This window comes from Apis cerana, linkage group LG16 (genome assembly GCF_029169275.1).
Source record: "Apis cerana isolate GH-2021 linkage group LG16, AcerK_1.0, whole genome shotgun sequence".
Classification (NCBI taxonomy): Eukaryota; Metazoa; Arthropoda; class Insecta; order Hymenoptera; family Apidae; genus Apis; species Apis cerana.
Genome location: NC_083867.1, coordinates 1,154,657 through 1,173,167, shown reverse-complemented (window position 1 = coordinate 1,173,167; position 18,511 = coordinate 1,154,657). Strand labels below are relative to the sequence as shown.

The 18,511-nt window shown below is 20.6% G+C and overlaps 1 protein-coding gene across 5 annotated transcripts in view; it reads right to left on the bottom strand.

The window, feature by feature from the left end:
• The window catches only part of LOC108000323 (scavenger receptor class B member 1), a 47,388-nt gene that overhangs the window by 24,501 nt on the left and 4,376 nt on the right, over positions 1 to 18,511 (bottom strand). For all 5 annotated transcript variants that reach the window (XM_017060561.2, XM_017060562.3, XM_062086260.1 and 2 more), the window contains one exon: positions 383 to 720. In XM_017060561.2, the coding sequence (XP_016916050.2) occupies positions 383 to 720 (338 nt within the window). The remainder of the gene's footprint in view (positions 1 to 382; positions 721 to 18,511) is intronic.

Sequence of the window (18,511 nt, the reverse complement as noted above, 5' to 3'; positions counted from 1 at the left end):
AGATTATTTCATAAAGAGAAATGAATATGATTTCGAAAAAAAAAATAAATAAACAATTAAAAAATACTTGTTTTCTTAATTTTTCTTTAAAAGTTCGGAGTATCTAATTTTTTCCAAAAATAATTAATTCTTTATAGATAACGTAAATTTGCTTATATTTGTGTAAAATTTCATTTCTTCAAAAGGATTTTTATTTTTCTTAATCTTTTAAATATTTGATTAAACAATTTGATTATACTGTAAAAATGACATTAATAAGTATTTTATAATTTTTTTTTAGATTTTTTGAAAATAATAAAAAAAATAATCGTATAATATTTATGCAATAAATTATCAATATATTGAAAGAAACAAATTAAGAGATAAAGATAACAAAACTTACCGGTGCAAAATTGTAGACCTTTTTCATCTTATATGTTAACGTGTCGTTGTCGTTAAATTTCAGTTCCACTTTTTCCCATTGTTGCAAGTACACGTACGGACCGAGTTCCACAAGCGCTGGTTTCTCACCATCGTTCAAAAACTCATCGGCATTCGTTACATTGTAAATGTATACGTTGAGCCGAGGCGTCACCGGCGGTTTCCTCCACCAGTTGAATGTACGACCGCCATCTCGAAGAGCGATCTCTCTATTCATCAAAACGTCGACCAATTTTGGAAAAACGGCCGCCAAAATCGCGGCAGCGATGATCATTAACGCTCCAACGGCCACTGCTGCCCCTGGTATCAAAATAGCAAATTAAGGTCAATTTATGCTCCAACGATCTAGACCCGATTGTATGTGTTTGTGTTGGTATTACGTGACGATCAAAAACCTTGTACCGACAATTCATTGGAGTTTCGAATTACGCGATTTCATTCCGAGTTTTGTCCGGTGAGTAATGATGGGATCTGAAACACCTCACCACTTCGAATCTGTATGTATGTAGCGATAAATTTGAATCATATAAATACTTGGAACATGATTCGATGTGCCTAAACTTTTTAAAAGTCTTGGAAATCTAAAAACTTTAATTTTAAAAGTTTATGCAAAATAATATTATTAATATGAAATATTTTTAAAAAATCTGAAAGAAAGATAACAATATTTATTAAAAGTATATTTGTCGCGTTATTATAGATAATATACCTCATATAGTAGATGTTAATAACTACTAAGATTGTTGATATCCAGGAAATGTAGAAAAAAAAATAAAATAATATATATTAACGTAATTTTGTTATTACATTTGCTATTAATAATAATTTTATTCTTTTATTTTTTTTAAATTTTGTTCTCATCATTGTACACTCTTTTCTATATTATTTCATTTTTTTTTATTTTCTACATATATTATAACTTGACAAATAAATAAATATATTTATGTTAATAATATTATAATATAATTATTTATAATAGCTTTCCAGATAATCTTTAAAAAAAAATCTTTAAAATATTATATAATTGAGTTTGATGAATTCACTATGATCAAAATTTTCAAAAAAATTTTAAACTTTGAATTATGTTCAAAATGATTCAAATTTTTTGCTTTTAATGATTCAGAGATTCAGAGAAAGAACCAATTTGAAATCCCCTCACTACTGATCAGCTTCATGTATGGAATTAATATTCAATATTCATAATCACTCTTTATTCGAAATTTATATTACTTTAATATAAATTTTGATCTTTTTGTTGCAATATTTATTACATGTCAAAAAAAATGAAAAAAAAATTGATGATAAAAATCTCAAATTAATTATATTTTTTTAGAATCTGAAATAGCCCGAATTTTTTAGAGCGTATTTGTGATTAATTATTATGCTCGGATCTATTATTGTGTATCCTTGACTTATTTTTTTACATAATAAAATTTTAACACATCGAAGATAATTAATTTTTAAAATAAATTTTTATTATTATTAGTTTATTTATTCGAAATAAAAGTCCAAGACTTGTTTTTAATTTTGAAAATAATTTTTTAAATTCATTTTTCTGCAAATCTTGTCAAAAAGATTGTTCAATAAACGAAATTTAAAAAAAACATTTTTATTTTTTATAAAATGAAAAGTGTATATTATATCTATAAAATATGTTTAAATTATTAGAAAAATTATTAGACAGTTAATTTACAAATAAACTTAATAGTTTCATTTTTTGTTTAAAAATGTTTAAAAATTAATTAAATATTCAACAATATGTTTGTATAAAATACAATAAATGATTAAGTCTTTCATGATTATTACTATATCTTAAAAAATATTAATTATTTTTCAAAAAAACTTTCATAAAACCTAACTTTATTCAATCAATGAATATTCGATAAAAAAACACAGTAACTAATTTTTTATCTTTCAAAATTCACATTAACTAGATCATAAACTTTTGTTTAATTATTTTGAAATTATTTTACTGAAATTTTTTTAATATTTAGGAAAAAATTCTATCAATAGAAAAAATATTAAATTATACGTTAAATATGTAATGTTCATTGAAATATAGAAATGAAATAAAAAAATATTTATTTCAATAAAAGCATTGACGTTAAAGAGCACAGTAATAGCTATAAATATGCTAAATTGAACTTAAAGGTCTCGCATTGCAAATGCTTGCGCCGTGTACTCGAAGAGAATGAAAGAAAAAATTCAAATCGCGTCACATTGTATCACGTCCTCTCGTTGCGCCGGAAGACTCATCGGATTCCCTTTACAAATGACTTTCCAAATTACAAATGATTTCAGATATACAAAGCTTTCGAACAAAAATATTATTAAAATAAAAAATAATATTTATTCGATATATATTGGCGCTCTTTTTGTGAATATATGTACGTTTAGAGATTATCCCTGGAAAAATTCATTTTGGATACAATAAAACGAGTAATATCAGACTAAAATAATAAAACATAAATTTAAATACTTCGACTCTAGATCTTTCTTCGTTTTTCATTAGCTGTCATACGATCGTTTACCGACAAGATAAAATAAGGCTAGAATTGTATGTCCCTGGCAACTACATATATATGTAGTATATATACTTGCAATCGGTTCCAAATATATTATAACGAATAAATACTGTACTTGTCAGTCATGTATACTTACCGCTCATTGCTCGACAATGATTAATCTAAAGGAATAGATGAATCGAAAAATACGTACTGCATAAATTCTGTCATTGCAGTGAAATGTTTTGAATTCGATCGATTCGAGAACTCGAATCGCGAAACAATTGGAATAGAATCGATAGCGCGAGACGTGTTAGTCAGTGCGTTGAATCAAAGTTCAATATCGAAAAAAAGAATCGTCGCGAAATATCAGTTCGTACAGTCGTTGTCGATTCCCTTAGTTAATTTTTCAATCACGTAACGCGAAAGACACGTAAGTGGTACGCATTGCGACCTTCGAAACGAGCATAGTCCTACTTTTTCGACTTCTATACGAAGCAAAAGCTTTGAATTGCGTGCCTAACCTAAAACGCGAACTTCGTCCAGTTCGATTCAATCGATTCGTGAATTGTTTGTTGTTGGACGTCATACCGTGGCGTTTCATCGTTTCGTGACCAAGGAAACCACGAGCTTGATTAAAACGAAAAAGAAAGAAACGCAATACAGGAATAAGCATACATCGAAAATGCGAAGCACGATTTACCGAGTCGCAAACGTCACGCATTCGACCTTACAGAATCCTTGAAGACAGTGTGTAGCATTGTGACCTCGTGAGTCGAACTTTCGAGAGAACAGGTTGTGTTACGATGATCAACATGTGACAACTACATGTGACAACTCTGGTTAAATCTTGTTCAAAGGTTTATTCAAGTTACTTCAATTCAACGAACTTCAAACTTCTTGTTTTTTTATTTTGTCTTCATTAAAATTTTAACAAGTATTCTTTAATTTTCAAGGTATCTATAAGGTATAGATATGAAATATTTTTAAATTCTATTACTCATCGTTTAAATTTTGAATAGGTTAGAAATAAGGTAGAAATCTTATAAACTTTGTAGAGATTTATCAGGTATAATTTATTTTCACTTGACAAGGACATTACGAAAAAAAATGACAAAAATTTCTGTTTTTATGTAGATTTCGAAATACTAGATAAAACACTTTAATTAAGAATAATATTATTAAGTTAAAATATTCACTTAATTTTTATTCTATCATTGATAGTTTGAATTTTAAATTATATATATTCATACATTCATACATTCGTATATTTTGAAATCGATATGGAATTGTTATTTATTTTCATTTAAAATATTCTTTTCATTTTTATATGAAATTGAAATTCTTCTGTTTTCTTAATTTGAAATGATACACTTTGAACGGTATTAAAATTTGTGCTGGGTATGAATTTCAAGCAATCTGACAAATGCGAACTATTGAAAAATAAATTGCATTAGGTCATTCACTAAGTTTCTGATCGCTTGTAAACAAGATTTCTATTTTCTCTACTATAGAACTGCCATTCGGAAAAAGAAGTCATATCAATAAAATTGTTTACAATAAAATAAAAATATACAAATAATAAAATATAACGAATAATTATCAACAAAATATTCTAAAATTTATCTATTATAAAAAATTTTAAATAAAAAAAATAAAATATTATATTTGTTCTTAATTGATTTATTTTCCAAACAAACCATCTTCAACTATCACTTATTTTGTTTAATGCAATATTATCTGAAAAGATATATATGCATAAAACTTATAAAATATATATCTAAAATAAAAATAAATTACAAAAAAAATTTTGAAAATTTGTAACTATTTATTAGAAATATAATTATTTCAATAATGAAAAAATATATATTGCAATCAAAATATAGAAGATAAAAATATAATGACATATATGAGATGAAAATATATGATATTTAACAATAGATTCAAAATTTTTCTTGTTACTATAAATATTCTAATAAATATCATCTTCTATTTTCACCATATCATTTTAAATATTTACTACTTTAAATTAAGTTACTTATTAATTCAGGTAACTTAAAGCCTTACTAAGATTAGTCAAATTAGTTGTATTCAAATAATGAGGCAACTTGAAAAATTTGAGCCACTTATTTCATTTAACTTGATTTTTTTTCCAATTTCTATTCCGTTCTCGGCAATTCAAATTATTCAAGTAATTTGCTTCAAGTAGCTAGAATTCAAACAGCTTAAAACCACTTGACTACTATGAACTATTTATCTCACTTTGAAATGTTCTTTCAAGCTTGAAGTGAAATTCGAGTTCAACTGTGTGAATTAGCATGGTATATGAACTTCGACCAAGCTGTCAATTATATGATATTGAAAAGTAATTATATTAATAAATGAATGAATGAAGAAATCAAGTAATAACAAAATTTCGAAATTTTTAGAAATTTATAATTAATTTATTAAATTACACGATAAATTCGTTCATATTTTTTTATATAAAATTAAATAATAATTTTATATAGAAATTACATAATCTTCGATACTATTTTCTTTTATGATTTTTTATCTTATGAAAAATTTAAATATTTCTTTATTATAAAATTTCTCTTTTTTTATATAAAAAAAGAATAGATATATATTTATCTCTCCAATGCATTTGAACGATTTTCGATTGAGAATATTTTTCAAATAATAAAATCAGATAAAGTCAACTATTTTTCACTATTGATTATACGATTAAGCGTAAAAACTTAAACTAACAAAACTTTTTTAATTATAAATGCAAATAAACTTGTTACATAATTTAATATAATCAAATTTTTAAAAACTTGTAATTTAATATTAAAAATAATCAAATTACATTGCATGAAAATATAATGAAATAAAACAAACAAAACTTTCAAGTAATTTGATTAATCTAAATAAGAAAAAATTATTTGAATTCAAGTAATTTAATTTGAAGGATTAGATAGATTAGATCCTAATCTAATCTAAAATCGAAAACAGTGATATTTGATTATATTACATTTTTAAATATCTAAGATTAAAATATCTATAATAAGAGAAAAATTTTCAATGAATTATTAAATCATTTTTTTTTTCATATCATGTTATCATTATATGTTATCATCTCATTATATTCATATCATTATCATTTTTCATATTTCAATTTCTATATATTTTATACATTATTTCATAAATCATAATTCCTCATAATTTCTAAAAATTCTCAATACAAATTCGTATTATTTGTTTGGAATTTATCGTTTTAAGTTAAGAGGTTTAATTTAACTTTATTCAACTTCATTCTTTTGTTTAAAACTTCATGCGATATTTTACATTAAATGACATAACAGATTCAAATTGACAAAGTTATTCAAGTCACAAAAAGTCAAATACAAGCGATTTGAAACCAAGTAAATTGATGACTAAAAACAAACGTAGAAACTTGAAAGAATATTTCAAGCAAAATAAATAATAACTTCATATTGATAAAAAAAATTTCCAAGTTATATAATTTTACATCAAATCTAGGAATTTAAAGAATTTTAAAATTACTTCTTAAAATTATTTGACTATTTTTATTTTATTTTGTTATATTATGAGTTATGAATTATTTTTATTTATATATGAAAAATAAAAATATTTGCATAAATTAAATAATTTATTTAACATTTTATGAAATAAATTATTTGTTATTCAATTTTAATTAGTTTCTTAATATAATGCATTATATTTATCTGTATTATGTTTATATTGTTTAATTATTATATTATTACAATTATTATTATTACTATATTTTTTACTCAATGTATTCTAAAAATTATTTCGAATTTTCCATCAATATAATAATAAATAAATTTATTATTTTCTACTTCAATAATCTGTAATTTATTATTTTCAACTATGTACCTTATTTCAAATTCCTTTAATTGATTGAAGAAACATAATTGAAATACATTATTTATCAAGTAATAAATATTATTTTAAATAATTATTTTTAAATTATTCGCTCAAGTATCAAATTTTGAATTCAAATAATCTAAATTAGTCTTCAATTTTTTTTCGATTCATTTTATTTTGAAAACAGTAATCGTATGAATACACAGTCTCAATCAAATTGTTGCGCGCAAAGAATGCGAGCAATCGGTTGCCTCGAATCATGCAAACTTTGTATCTTGCGCTGTCAGCCAATGTCGAAATTCAAAAGAGACGGTGATCAACCGCTTTGTATGCGACTTACACCGCAATGATTTTGCGCTATATTCGATCGAGACTTAGCAAAGAAGATCTCACAATACACAATATATCAAGTTCTTTTGTAATATTTCTATGAAGACAAACAGAATAGAAAAAAATTTGAAATAATTTGAGATGAAATATTAAAAATTAAAATATTTTTACACACAAATTCTATTTAAAATTATTATTACTATATAATATTATCGAAAATAGAATATATACATAACAATATTTTTAAAATTATTAAAAATCTTGTGTTTAAATTTTTATACGTTTTATTATATATGATACTATTTAATATATTATATCGTATTATAAAATGTTAAGTTAGAAACTGCTTATATAAAATAATATTATTTAAAACGGAATTGTTATTTGAAATTCTATTTTCTTATATTTCAAAATAGCATTGAATTGATATGAAAAAAAAAATTTTTATTTAAATATTATTTCAAAGAAATATTTATTTGCAAAATCCTGTATTATTTGAAGAAACAAAATTATTCTATTTATCTATTTTCCAAACATGATACACAAATAAAAATTATTTCGATTATTTTATTTATTTACAAATGCAAAAATGTAATGTAAATTAAAATTTTTTAAGAGTATGAAAAATAATACAAGAAAGACAAAAAAAATATTTATATATTTATGATTCTAGTAATAAATTTTTTAATTCTATTTTTAAAGAGAAAAAAATCTATATGATATTTATCCAACATATCGCATTGAAAAATTACATTCTTAAAATAAAAATACAAAGCATTTTTCATTTTTTTAATAAATTCTCAAAATTAAACAAAAATTAAATTTTAAAAAATTATTAATTTTTAAACTTTTAATTTGTAATTTCGAAAAAAAAAATATAATCAATATAATATAATAAAAATATAATCTAATTTATAAGTATTTAAAATTTATACTTTCATCATATTACTTTATGTCTAAATTGAATTTTTCGATAAAAATTTAATAATCTTGATTTTGATGTTAAGTATATTTCAATAGAACGAAAAATGTTTTCTTTCAATATTATTAATTAATGTTCGAATACTTAAAATAAATTAAATTATGAATAAATTTTTTATAGATTGTTTCTCTTTAAAATTAAAATTACAATCATGAAAACTTTTTTTGGTTCCCAAATTTTTTTATATATTTTTTTTATATTTACATTACATTTTTATTACATTATTAAAACATCATTAAAATTTATAATTTGTATATTATCTTTGTAAATTTTAAATTTCATCGAAATAATTTTTATTCGTAAAATATATTATTGTATTATTTAATTCCACAAAATTATTGCAAAAAAAAAATAATCGTATAAATACTTTTTTTTTAATTTATTGTATATATCAGCATATATGATCAATTCCGAGAACTTCGATAATCAATACATATTTGAGTGATCTAAGAATAAAAATAAGAATAAAAAATATTAGAGATAAATTTTATTAATTTATAATAATATTTATAATAATTTTTTTATTAATTTTTTTTATTTTTTATTCTAAGAAGTAGTTATTTATTTTCAAGAAGTATTATATAATATTATATATTACATTATATAATATTATATTATTATAGAAGTATTATATAATATAAAATATTATATTATTATATATAATAATATAAAATATTAGAATTATTATATAATATATAAAATATTAACAAATTTTAATTCTTAGAATTTTTTAAATTTACGTTTATTACGTTATTTAATCACTAGATACAACAGTAATCATGTTTTTACATTAAAAGTTAAATATTTATTTTTTATTATTTAAATACATGAATATTGTTTGTCTATATTTCTGTATTCGTATTTATTTCTTCTTTACATAGAAATTTTCCAAATAATCTTATAAATAATTTTATTTTCAATCTCATAAATAAGAAAATTACTTTTCTTAATTCAGTTTAGTTATTAACATGTAAAATTCAAAGAAAAGAATTACAATTTTTTATATATATAAAATTTGTTTTTTAAATTATTTCAATACAAGAGCACAAAAATAGATATTTACAGGCGCAAGTATATAAATATCCTAATAAAGGATTAAATTGTGAAATCGTATCAATGAAAATGAATCTAATGCAAAGAAGTCTAAATAAATTAAATTATCAATTATTATTAGTTGAATAAAAATAAGTTCATGTAATAATAAATCATCACGATATTCTTATAAATTATTGATAGAAATTATTCTTTATCTTTATTTTTCATTCTCTAGATTTCTCTAGATGAAACTAGCAAAAATTTTTTAAATTCGAAAATTTTTTACATTTCGAAGAATTAAGATTTCTATTATTCTAAAAAATATCTTTTTCAATAATTTGATCGTAATGACACGTTTCATTACAAAAATAGTTAAAAAATTTGAAAATTCGAAATTCTTTTATATTTCAAAAGATTTCGAAATTTCTACTAAAAGATATCATTTCCGGTAAAGATTATAGAAACGTGTCAATAACGAAGATCGCGGCTACTGAGGATCGTAACACGTGCAATGGCCGTTGACCTCTAGTTAGTTTAATATTTCTCACTTCTGAAACGAGTTCATATGACCCAAAATACCGGTTATCGAATATTATTTAACATATTTGTATGGATCTTGGTTCTAACAACTAACTGAATTATCGATGAACAAATGAGAAATAGAAGAAAAATAACATTTTAGAATTTTTTATTAATTAATCTATTTTGGAATGTGTATTAGATTTCTCCAAAAATTTTTCCTTCTTTTTCCAAAATTTTTTTTCCAAATTTCGCTAAAATTTTCATAGTTTTATTTTGTAAATCGAGAAGTAATTTTTTATATTCTATATATATATAAAATTTCATTAAAAATAAAAGAATTAACATTTTTCTTTAATAAAATAATATATAGAGCATAATAAATATACGTAGTATTCTTTTTTACTGAAATGTCAACTTTAGGAACATGAAATCAATTTTCAAAATTATTAACGGTGCAAGATAGAATAAAATTTTAAATTATAAAATATTTAAAATTTAATATTTTATCTAAATTTTATTAAAAATTTATTCAAAATTATATTCAAAATGCTAGAACCTTGGATACTTGTTTCATTCCCTTGAGGATATTTCCTATCATCAAAAAAATTGCTCAACGTATTGAATCTATTATGCATTTCATATAAATATAAACTTTCATTTAAATTAGAATTTTAGATTAACTGAATTTCCTTGTAAAATATACCTCGTCGTTCATTTATATGTATATATATTTTTGCATAAAATAGACAAAGATATGATGATATCTTATCCAGTCATCCAGTTAAATTTTCTTTGAATTTATCATCATCGTTAAATAATTTTTTTCAAATATTTATTTTCAAGATTTCTATAATATTGCACTTTATTGGATATATTGCAATTATTGGACGTATTAAAGACGTTAATAACGCGAATCATGGCTGTTTTAACTGCATAAACCAAATGTACAATCATATTAACTTGGTCCGTTTAACTGATCAGATCCGCGATGAGGTCAGTTATCTGTGGAGGTAGCTAAGTTCCAGGAATCGGAACTCGTCAATTGAGTTGAGAGTGACAACCATTGGATAGGAAAGAAATAGGAGAAAAACGGATAATTGCTTCATGGAGGCAATTTCAGTAATTGGTGGGGATGGTTCCGTGTCAGCTAATTGTAAGTGTGCCAAAATTGCGTCAGTTAAAGCGTGCATTATTGTATATTTAATCAATCTATTTTATCCTTGAAACATGAGACATAAAAAATGAATAAAATTATAAAACTTGTTAGATGAACCTTGAATATCTCATTTAATTTTTATGATGAAAAAAAATAGAGATCTTATTAAGATAAAGCTTAAAGTTAGATGACATTAAGAAATCTTAATATATTATCTATGTATCTTAATATATTAATCATTCTTTTAAAATGAAATATCAATATAAAAATATTAATATATAGATATCATATGAAAATAAATCTTTTTTTTTTAAATCGTAATTTTAATAATTTTTAGCGCATTTATTTTGGCATGCTATAGCATTATATTCTATAAAAAAAATTTCTTTAATCTTATTTTTAATTTTTTAACAATGAAGTTTTGTTTTGAAAGTTGTTTTTGTGTATCTTTAATTTCTTGTGTGAAATCTTGTGTAAAATCAAAGGATGATATTCATCAAACACAGAATAAATAATATATCTACTTGAATTAATTATAATAAATATTATGAGTTATTAGGAATTATTTTAAAAAATAAATCATTTCACTGTTAAAAAAAATTCATATATACGAGAAATAAAAAATAAAAAAAAAAGAACATAATATCTCGTATATAGGGATATTTATCAATATCCTCTTTTTCGAATTTCACGTTTGAAATAATTGAAACATCTTTGTGATTAATTTTTAATGATGTATTGATGGATATAAAATTTAGGTATAGAAATATTTTTCGATAAGACATATAGAGTTAAAAGTTGTATTGATCAACTGTTGAAATAGTTATCGAATTTTCATCTAAATGTCTTTTATATATCTCTTAATAATCTTTTCATTCGAGCAAAAAATTCATCCTATTCATTTTATTTATGTTACATTGGCTTTTTTATATAATAAATAAAAAATTCAGCATATAATATCTAGAAGATAAATATCTTCGTATAATATTTTTTTAACTTTTTTTTTGTTTTTAAATATGTTACAATTATACTATTATCATTAGCAAAAACCACTTCAATTTTATTACAAAGAATTATCATTCATTCGATTCCTTAATTCTAATAAATAAAAAAAAATTTGTTATTTTTTATAAAAATTTCAATTTCGATATATATTTTTCTATTTGATGAATATACTCATCTTTAGGCCAAAAGTAATCAATATATCTGAACATGTTAAAGAATTAAATAATAAATTATAAAATAAAATTACTAATTTAGAAAATATTTTAATTTAAATTTTGTTTTTTAATATGATAAATTTTATAAGATTCAAGTTAAAATATTTTTTAAACTAATAAATTTTGATTGAGAATAATTATTAAAGAAAGAAAGTATAATATTAAATTTTATAAAATTATTCATTTTTTTATATTAATATCGTTCCTTTTCATTTTAAAATTAATTATTTTCCATTCCATGTTATAACAAAGATTATTAAAGATTTAAGGATATAAAAGTATTACTTGTTGTATTTACAAGATTTATATAATAGAAAAATACATTTGCATAATGATATTAAAAAAAATAATTGATTTAAGAAACAAAAATTTTTTGGAGTTTCGAAGAAGAAATATTTCTTGCAAATGAGTTAAAGTGTATGCTAGAATATATTTAATAAAAGATACGTAGAATACGTTTTTATAAAATTATTTAATTATTAATATTTTCAAATATAAAATTGAAATTTCCAAAAGCATATATGTTGACCTTCTATAATGAAAATCTCCATTGTTTTCCATTTTTCCTTAATAATTTAATTTTTAATTTAAATTTTACATATTTGTTTAGTTTTACATATGGAATAAATACTTATTGATATAATTCACTCAGAAATTAATTAATTTCATTATCATTAGAAATATTTTCAAATTTAATTTATTCAAAAATGAAACTTTAAATGAAAATATATTATTCTATATATTTTTGATTTATTTTTTCATACAAAATCATTTCTTCAACAGTATCGTTATTCGTGGGATTATAATATGACATTATATATACAAAATAAATTTTTAAAAAATTCAAATCCATAAAGAAGTAGATTTCGACAAACATTATATGTGAGTTATTATATATGATTAATTATTTTATATGGATTATTATTATATATGGTCAAAATCTTCCTTAAATGAAGATTACATGACTGATACGTATAGATAGATATAAAATAATATAAAAATTTTCTTGCGAAAATATAAAAATATAAAATTTGAAAATTAAAAGTGATTATATGTAATTTAAATTACATTATATGTAATAAAAAAATTTTAGAATTCATTAATAATGATGGAATGAATTAATCAACAGATTTATTTATATCATAAGAAATAAATGCTATGATAAAAATATGGATTAAAAATTATATAATTCTATTTTAATTATAAAAAGCAAAATTATTCTATGATTTCTTATATAGTGATTCAAAGATTTACTTAATTTAATTACACGAAATTAATCAATTTTTTTTATTTCTATTTTTCTAACATAAATAATAAAAAAAATAAATAAAAAGGAGATTATACAATGCATTAATTAAATATGATGATATCATTATATCATTATTATTATAAATATAATCATTATTATAATATAACAGTGATATCATTAAAAATGTGACGATATATATATATATAAATTTTTTTGAGATGAGAAATAGATACATGTTTTCAAATATAATGATTATAAATTTTTTAATGGTTAAAAATTTGTGATTTATTGTATATCTATTTATGAATAAATAAATAGAAATTAACATCAAATTATGCATTCTTTTATATTATTAATTTAATTTTTATCAATTTTATATTATCTTATAATATTTATTAATATTAATAAAAATAAGCAAGATATTACAGGTGATCAAATTATTTTATTTATACTATATTTTAATTTATTTTAATATTTATTTTAATATTTATTTTAATATTTTATTTATGTATACTATATTTATTTACAAATAACTTATTTAGAATTAATTATTAATTGTTATTTATATTAATTTAATTTTAATAATATCAAATATCTTTCTTTTTTGCTTATACAATTATATTACAAAAATATTAAAGACATTGTTTTAATGTCCAATTAGTGTCAAATTAATGTCCAAAAAGTTAAAAAAATTTTCATTTCGAATTTGCAAAAATATTAAATATATTACAAATTTATGTAAATAAAAATTAAAGTAATAAATTTATTACAAAATAAAATAAATTAAGTTCAATATTTTAATTTTATAAATGAGACATTTTTTTAAAAAAAGATGTAGACAAAAGATAAAATCAATCGTAAAAAAAGAAAATAATAAGAAAGAAATATTGAAGAAAAATGACAAAAACCATATAATAGAGGAATAAAAAATAGCTTTGTTCATTAATAAAACATATTTTTAACAAACATTTAAAATATGTTATTCATCAACGAGAATATAAAATGAAATAAACTTTTCTAGAGAATCATTGTCATACCTATATAATTTTTTATTTTGAATTTATAGAATTCAAACACATTACAATATAAAAAATCACTTTTTTTCATTTTTTTTAAATATATAATCAATAGATGCATGATATCTGTATGAATCGCTCAAAAACCAAATTATTTTTTCATAAACAAACATAAAAGAAGATAATAAACAATATGAAGAAGTAAAAAAACGTCTACGATGAAACATGAGTGGAAATAAATCGATAAGACAATGACGCAAAAATTAGTTTTTTTAGCATAAAAAACAATCGTCATTAGATTAATGACAGGATTAGTAATTACTAATATTATATTTTTTTTTCTCAAGATCTTAGCAAAGAGAGATAGATTACTCTTATATAAATTTCATGTAAATTATATTATTTTTTGCTTATATTAAATTATATACATACATCTTTTCTTTAAAAATAAAACAAATTTCAATAATTTCTAAATAATAACTTCATATTTTAAATACAAATTTCCTCATTTTTTTCTTTCTTTTTATTTATATTATTAAAATATTTATTGAAATTTTTATTGAAGATACTTTCCTTATATAAACTTCATTCCCTATATATTATTGCAAAAAAATTTTATTGTTTTATATTTATTCTAGATATAAAATATAGAAATTAAAATTATCTATATTCAATATTCAAAACTTTGGAAGTAATTTACATTGGAAATAATTTACATTAGAAGTAATTTATCTTTCACTAGATATATTGCAATAATTCAAATTGATTATATATTTAATATATTTCAAGAAAATTCATCAGATAATTTTTTAATTTTAATGAAATTTTGTGTATATGTGTATATGTATAAAATATAATGAATTGTACATAGGACATATTTTTGAGAAATAATTTCAGTATTTTACAACTTTATCTAGATATTAAAAATTAAATATTTTTTATATGATAAATTTTTCTCCACTTTGCATCATTACAAAATTTAAAATATTAAAATATTAAATATTTAAAACATTACTAAAACTTTGAATGTTGATTTTATTTCTTTAAACTGATATTTTCTTGAAAAAAACTTTCAAACATGATATATTATATTTGAAATTTTTTCACATACTTAAAATACTTCATCAAAAACAAAAAAAAAAAGAAATAAAATCTTTTTTTAGTTTACAAAATAGCTTGCGAAACTTTTCAGATAAAAAATACTTAAGTTTAATGTTCTATCACTTCGTAAACAAAAATTCTTAAGCAAAATTGTATTGAAAATATGAAAAAATGCTGAAATTTTGGAAAGAAATTTCCTATGAACAAAAAAAAATTCTCTATGTACCCATATAAAATATGCTCAATGTATGCAAATAAAATTTTATTAAAATCTAAATTTTCTTACAACATAGCATGTGACTCGTTACTTTTTTGTCATTATATCAAAAGATTTATCCCACTAAATAAATAAATAAAATAATAAAACATAACACATAATGGTGAAGTACATGTTGAATTTTCTTGCGCAACCATCGATTCGGAAGTAGAGACACTGACAAGGAAAAATCACGTTCCGACCGAATAGACTACGAAAGAGAGAAAGGCGCGTTTGCCGTTGTTCGTTTCGTAGCGAAACGTATCGTTCGAGCTTACTCGACAGCGGCAGCTCTGCCTACATAAATGCAGAACTATGACGACTTCATTTTCATGAAAACGCAGATTTTTGCTTTTCTTAAGTTACTATTAACGATTAACAATATATACTGTGACACACAGTATTTGAACAACTTGAAAAATTTTTGTGAAAATGTAATGTACGTTTTATTTTTATTAAAAAATTTTATTTAAAAATTCTAGATTATATTATCAATGTTATAAGTATAATATTTATATAGAATTAATGTGTGTGTGTGTGTGTGTGTGTGTAATATATATATATATATATATATATATATTTATATATATATATATATTAAAGGAAAAGTTTTAGATAAATTCAATGTTTATATACGTAAGAATTACAAGATATTTTTTATAGTTTAACGTCATAAAATTAATTTGATTTAAAGAAAAAAATTAAATTGACGTTCATAATACAAATTATTACAGTTAACTGTTCAAACACTTCATCATTTTTACGAAGAATGTATTTTAATGAATATTTCATAACTCTTACGCAGATACTTACATACTTCCGCATATATTTATCTCAAACTTTATTCATATAATCCCGGTAGTCATATCGTAATACTAATAATATTTTCAGAAGTCTTGTATAATCCATATAACATTTCTATAGAAAGTGTTCAAATAATTATGTGAGTCTCTGTATCTTTAGATAATTTAACCCAATAAGATCCAACATGTATATTATTTTTATGTACATACGAAGTACTATTACATTGATATTTTATGTATATGAAATATTATGAAATAAAATTAACAATATACTTAATATTTATTCCATCATCATTTTTTTTAGCAATGTTATACATAATTTAAAAAATATATATATATATATATTAAAATAGAATTTTAACAATATTACACAAAGCTAAAAATTTATATTTTTATATTTTGATAGCATTTATATTTTTTTTCTAGATAAATAATCATATAGTTATGTAAAAACAACATTATTGCACTGGTCAACTATTCATAATAGATTAAGTTCATCAAATCAAAAATCTTATATTGCTTATTGGTTCTATTTGGTAGTATGATTCATCGATAATAAAATCACATTAGTATTTGTTCTTTCTACATATTATTATTACATATTGATGAATATTAATATTCTATCCTTTAATAATAACAATCGACTTATTATTTTTGATTTATTGATTTATTTATTTTAATTTTAATTGCAGTATATAAAAAAAGTCAATGTAAAAAGAAAATAAAATACATTCATACAAAGAAAACTAAAGAATAATTAAGAATTGTGTTAAACAGAAGTTAAGCAATAGATTTAGTTTACATAATGCATATGTGATGTCGCCAAGATTCTCTTACAATTACTTTATTAGGGATAAGGTCTTAAGATCCTATCTCTAGCTCTATTTCTTAGGATCACTCGAAACTCTTCAAAGTTTCGAAACTTTTTGCTTTTTTGTTGTTTCGTAATTCGAAATTTTAAAAATTTCAATAAAGAATAATTTATATAAAAATTAAATTTTTTAAAGAATTCTAATTCTTGAAATAGATAATAATAATAATAATAATAATTGATTTAAAAAATAATAAACATTGTGAATTTCGAAAATTCAAATTTTACAAATTTAAAAATCAAGATTATTTCTATTTTAATTTAAATGCATCTATGCTCTCTTCCAGATGTCATTTCTTACTTTATCAAGAGTTATACATTGATATGGCAATGCAATTGAACATAAATGAAAGCGTAATAAATTTTACATCTCATTACATCAATAGATTTTTCCTGTTCACTATATTCAAATAATGCTTTTAGGAATAATTTTTTACAATAAAAAAACTATTTTTTTTTATTAAACTAACTAATTTTATTAATAAAAATATGATAAAATATATTTTCTTTCTTGCAATATTTTTATAAAAAAGATATTTGGGGAAAATTTAAAGGAAATTTGAAATTTATTTTATTAAAAAAATATATATTTATTATTTATTATTTCTGTTATTAAAACATTATTATACATATTAGCTCAAAAAAATTAATATCATAATTAATATCATAATTGTCCGGCCAGAATCTCTCTTTATAGTTGTTAATTGAAAATAATTAAATTCAAAATAATATAAATAATAATTTTAACGACCATGTTAAATTCAATCAATAATAAATAATAAATAAATAATCCTTTACACATTTGAATCTCTTTTTACACGTTATATTATAATTAACTTTTATATAATTTTTGTATAGTATATATAATTAATGTATAATTTATATGAATATTTCAAATCTATCTTCCTTTAATATATTATAGCTAATATTCTCTTTTTTGTAGACTTGACTATGTAGATTTATGAATATTTTATCTTGTCTACAAATCTACAAGTCAAATCTGCAAATTAAAAAATAAATTAAAATATTCTTTAATAACAAAATTTAAAATACCATAAAATAAAAAAATATATATAAAAGAGTATCACAAGTTATTAATATATATTTAATAATATATATATACGTATAGGAATAAAAAAAAATTAAATGATGAAA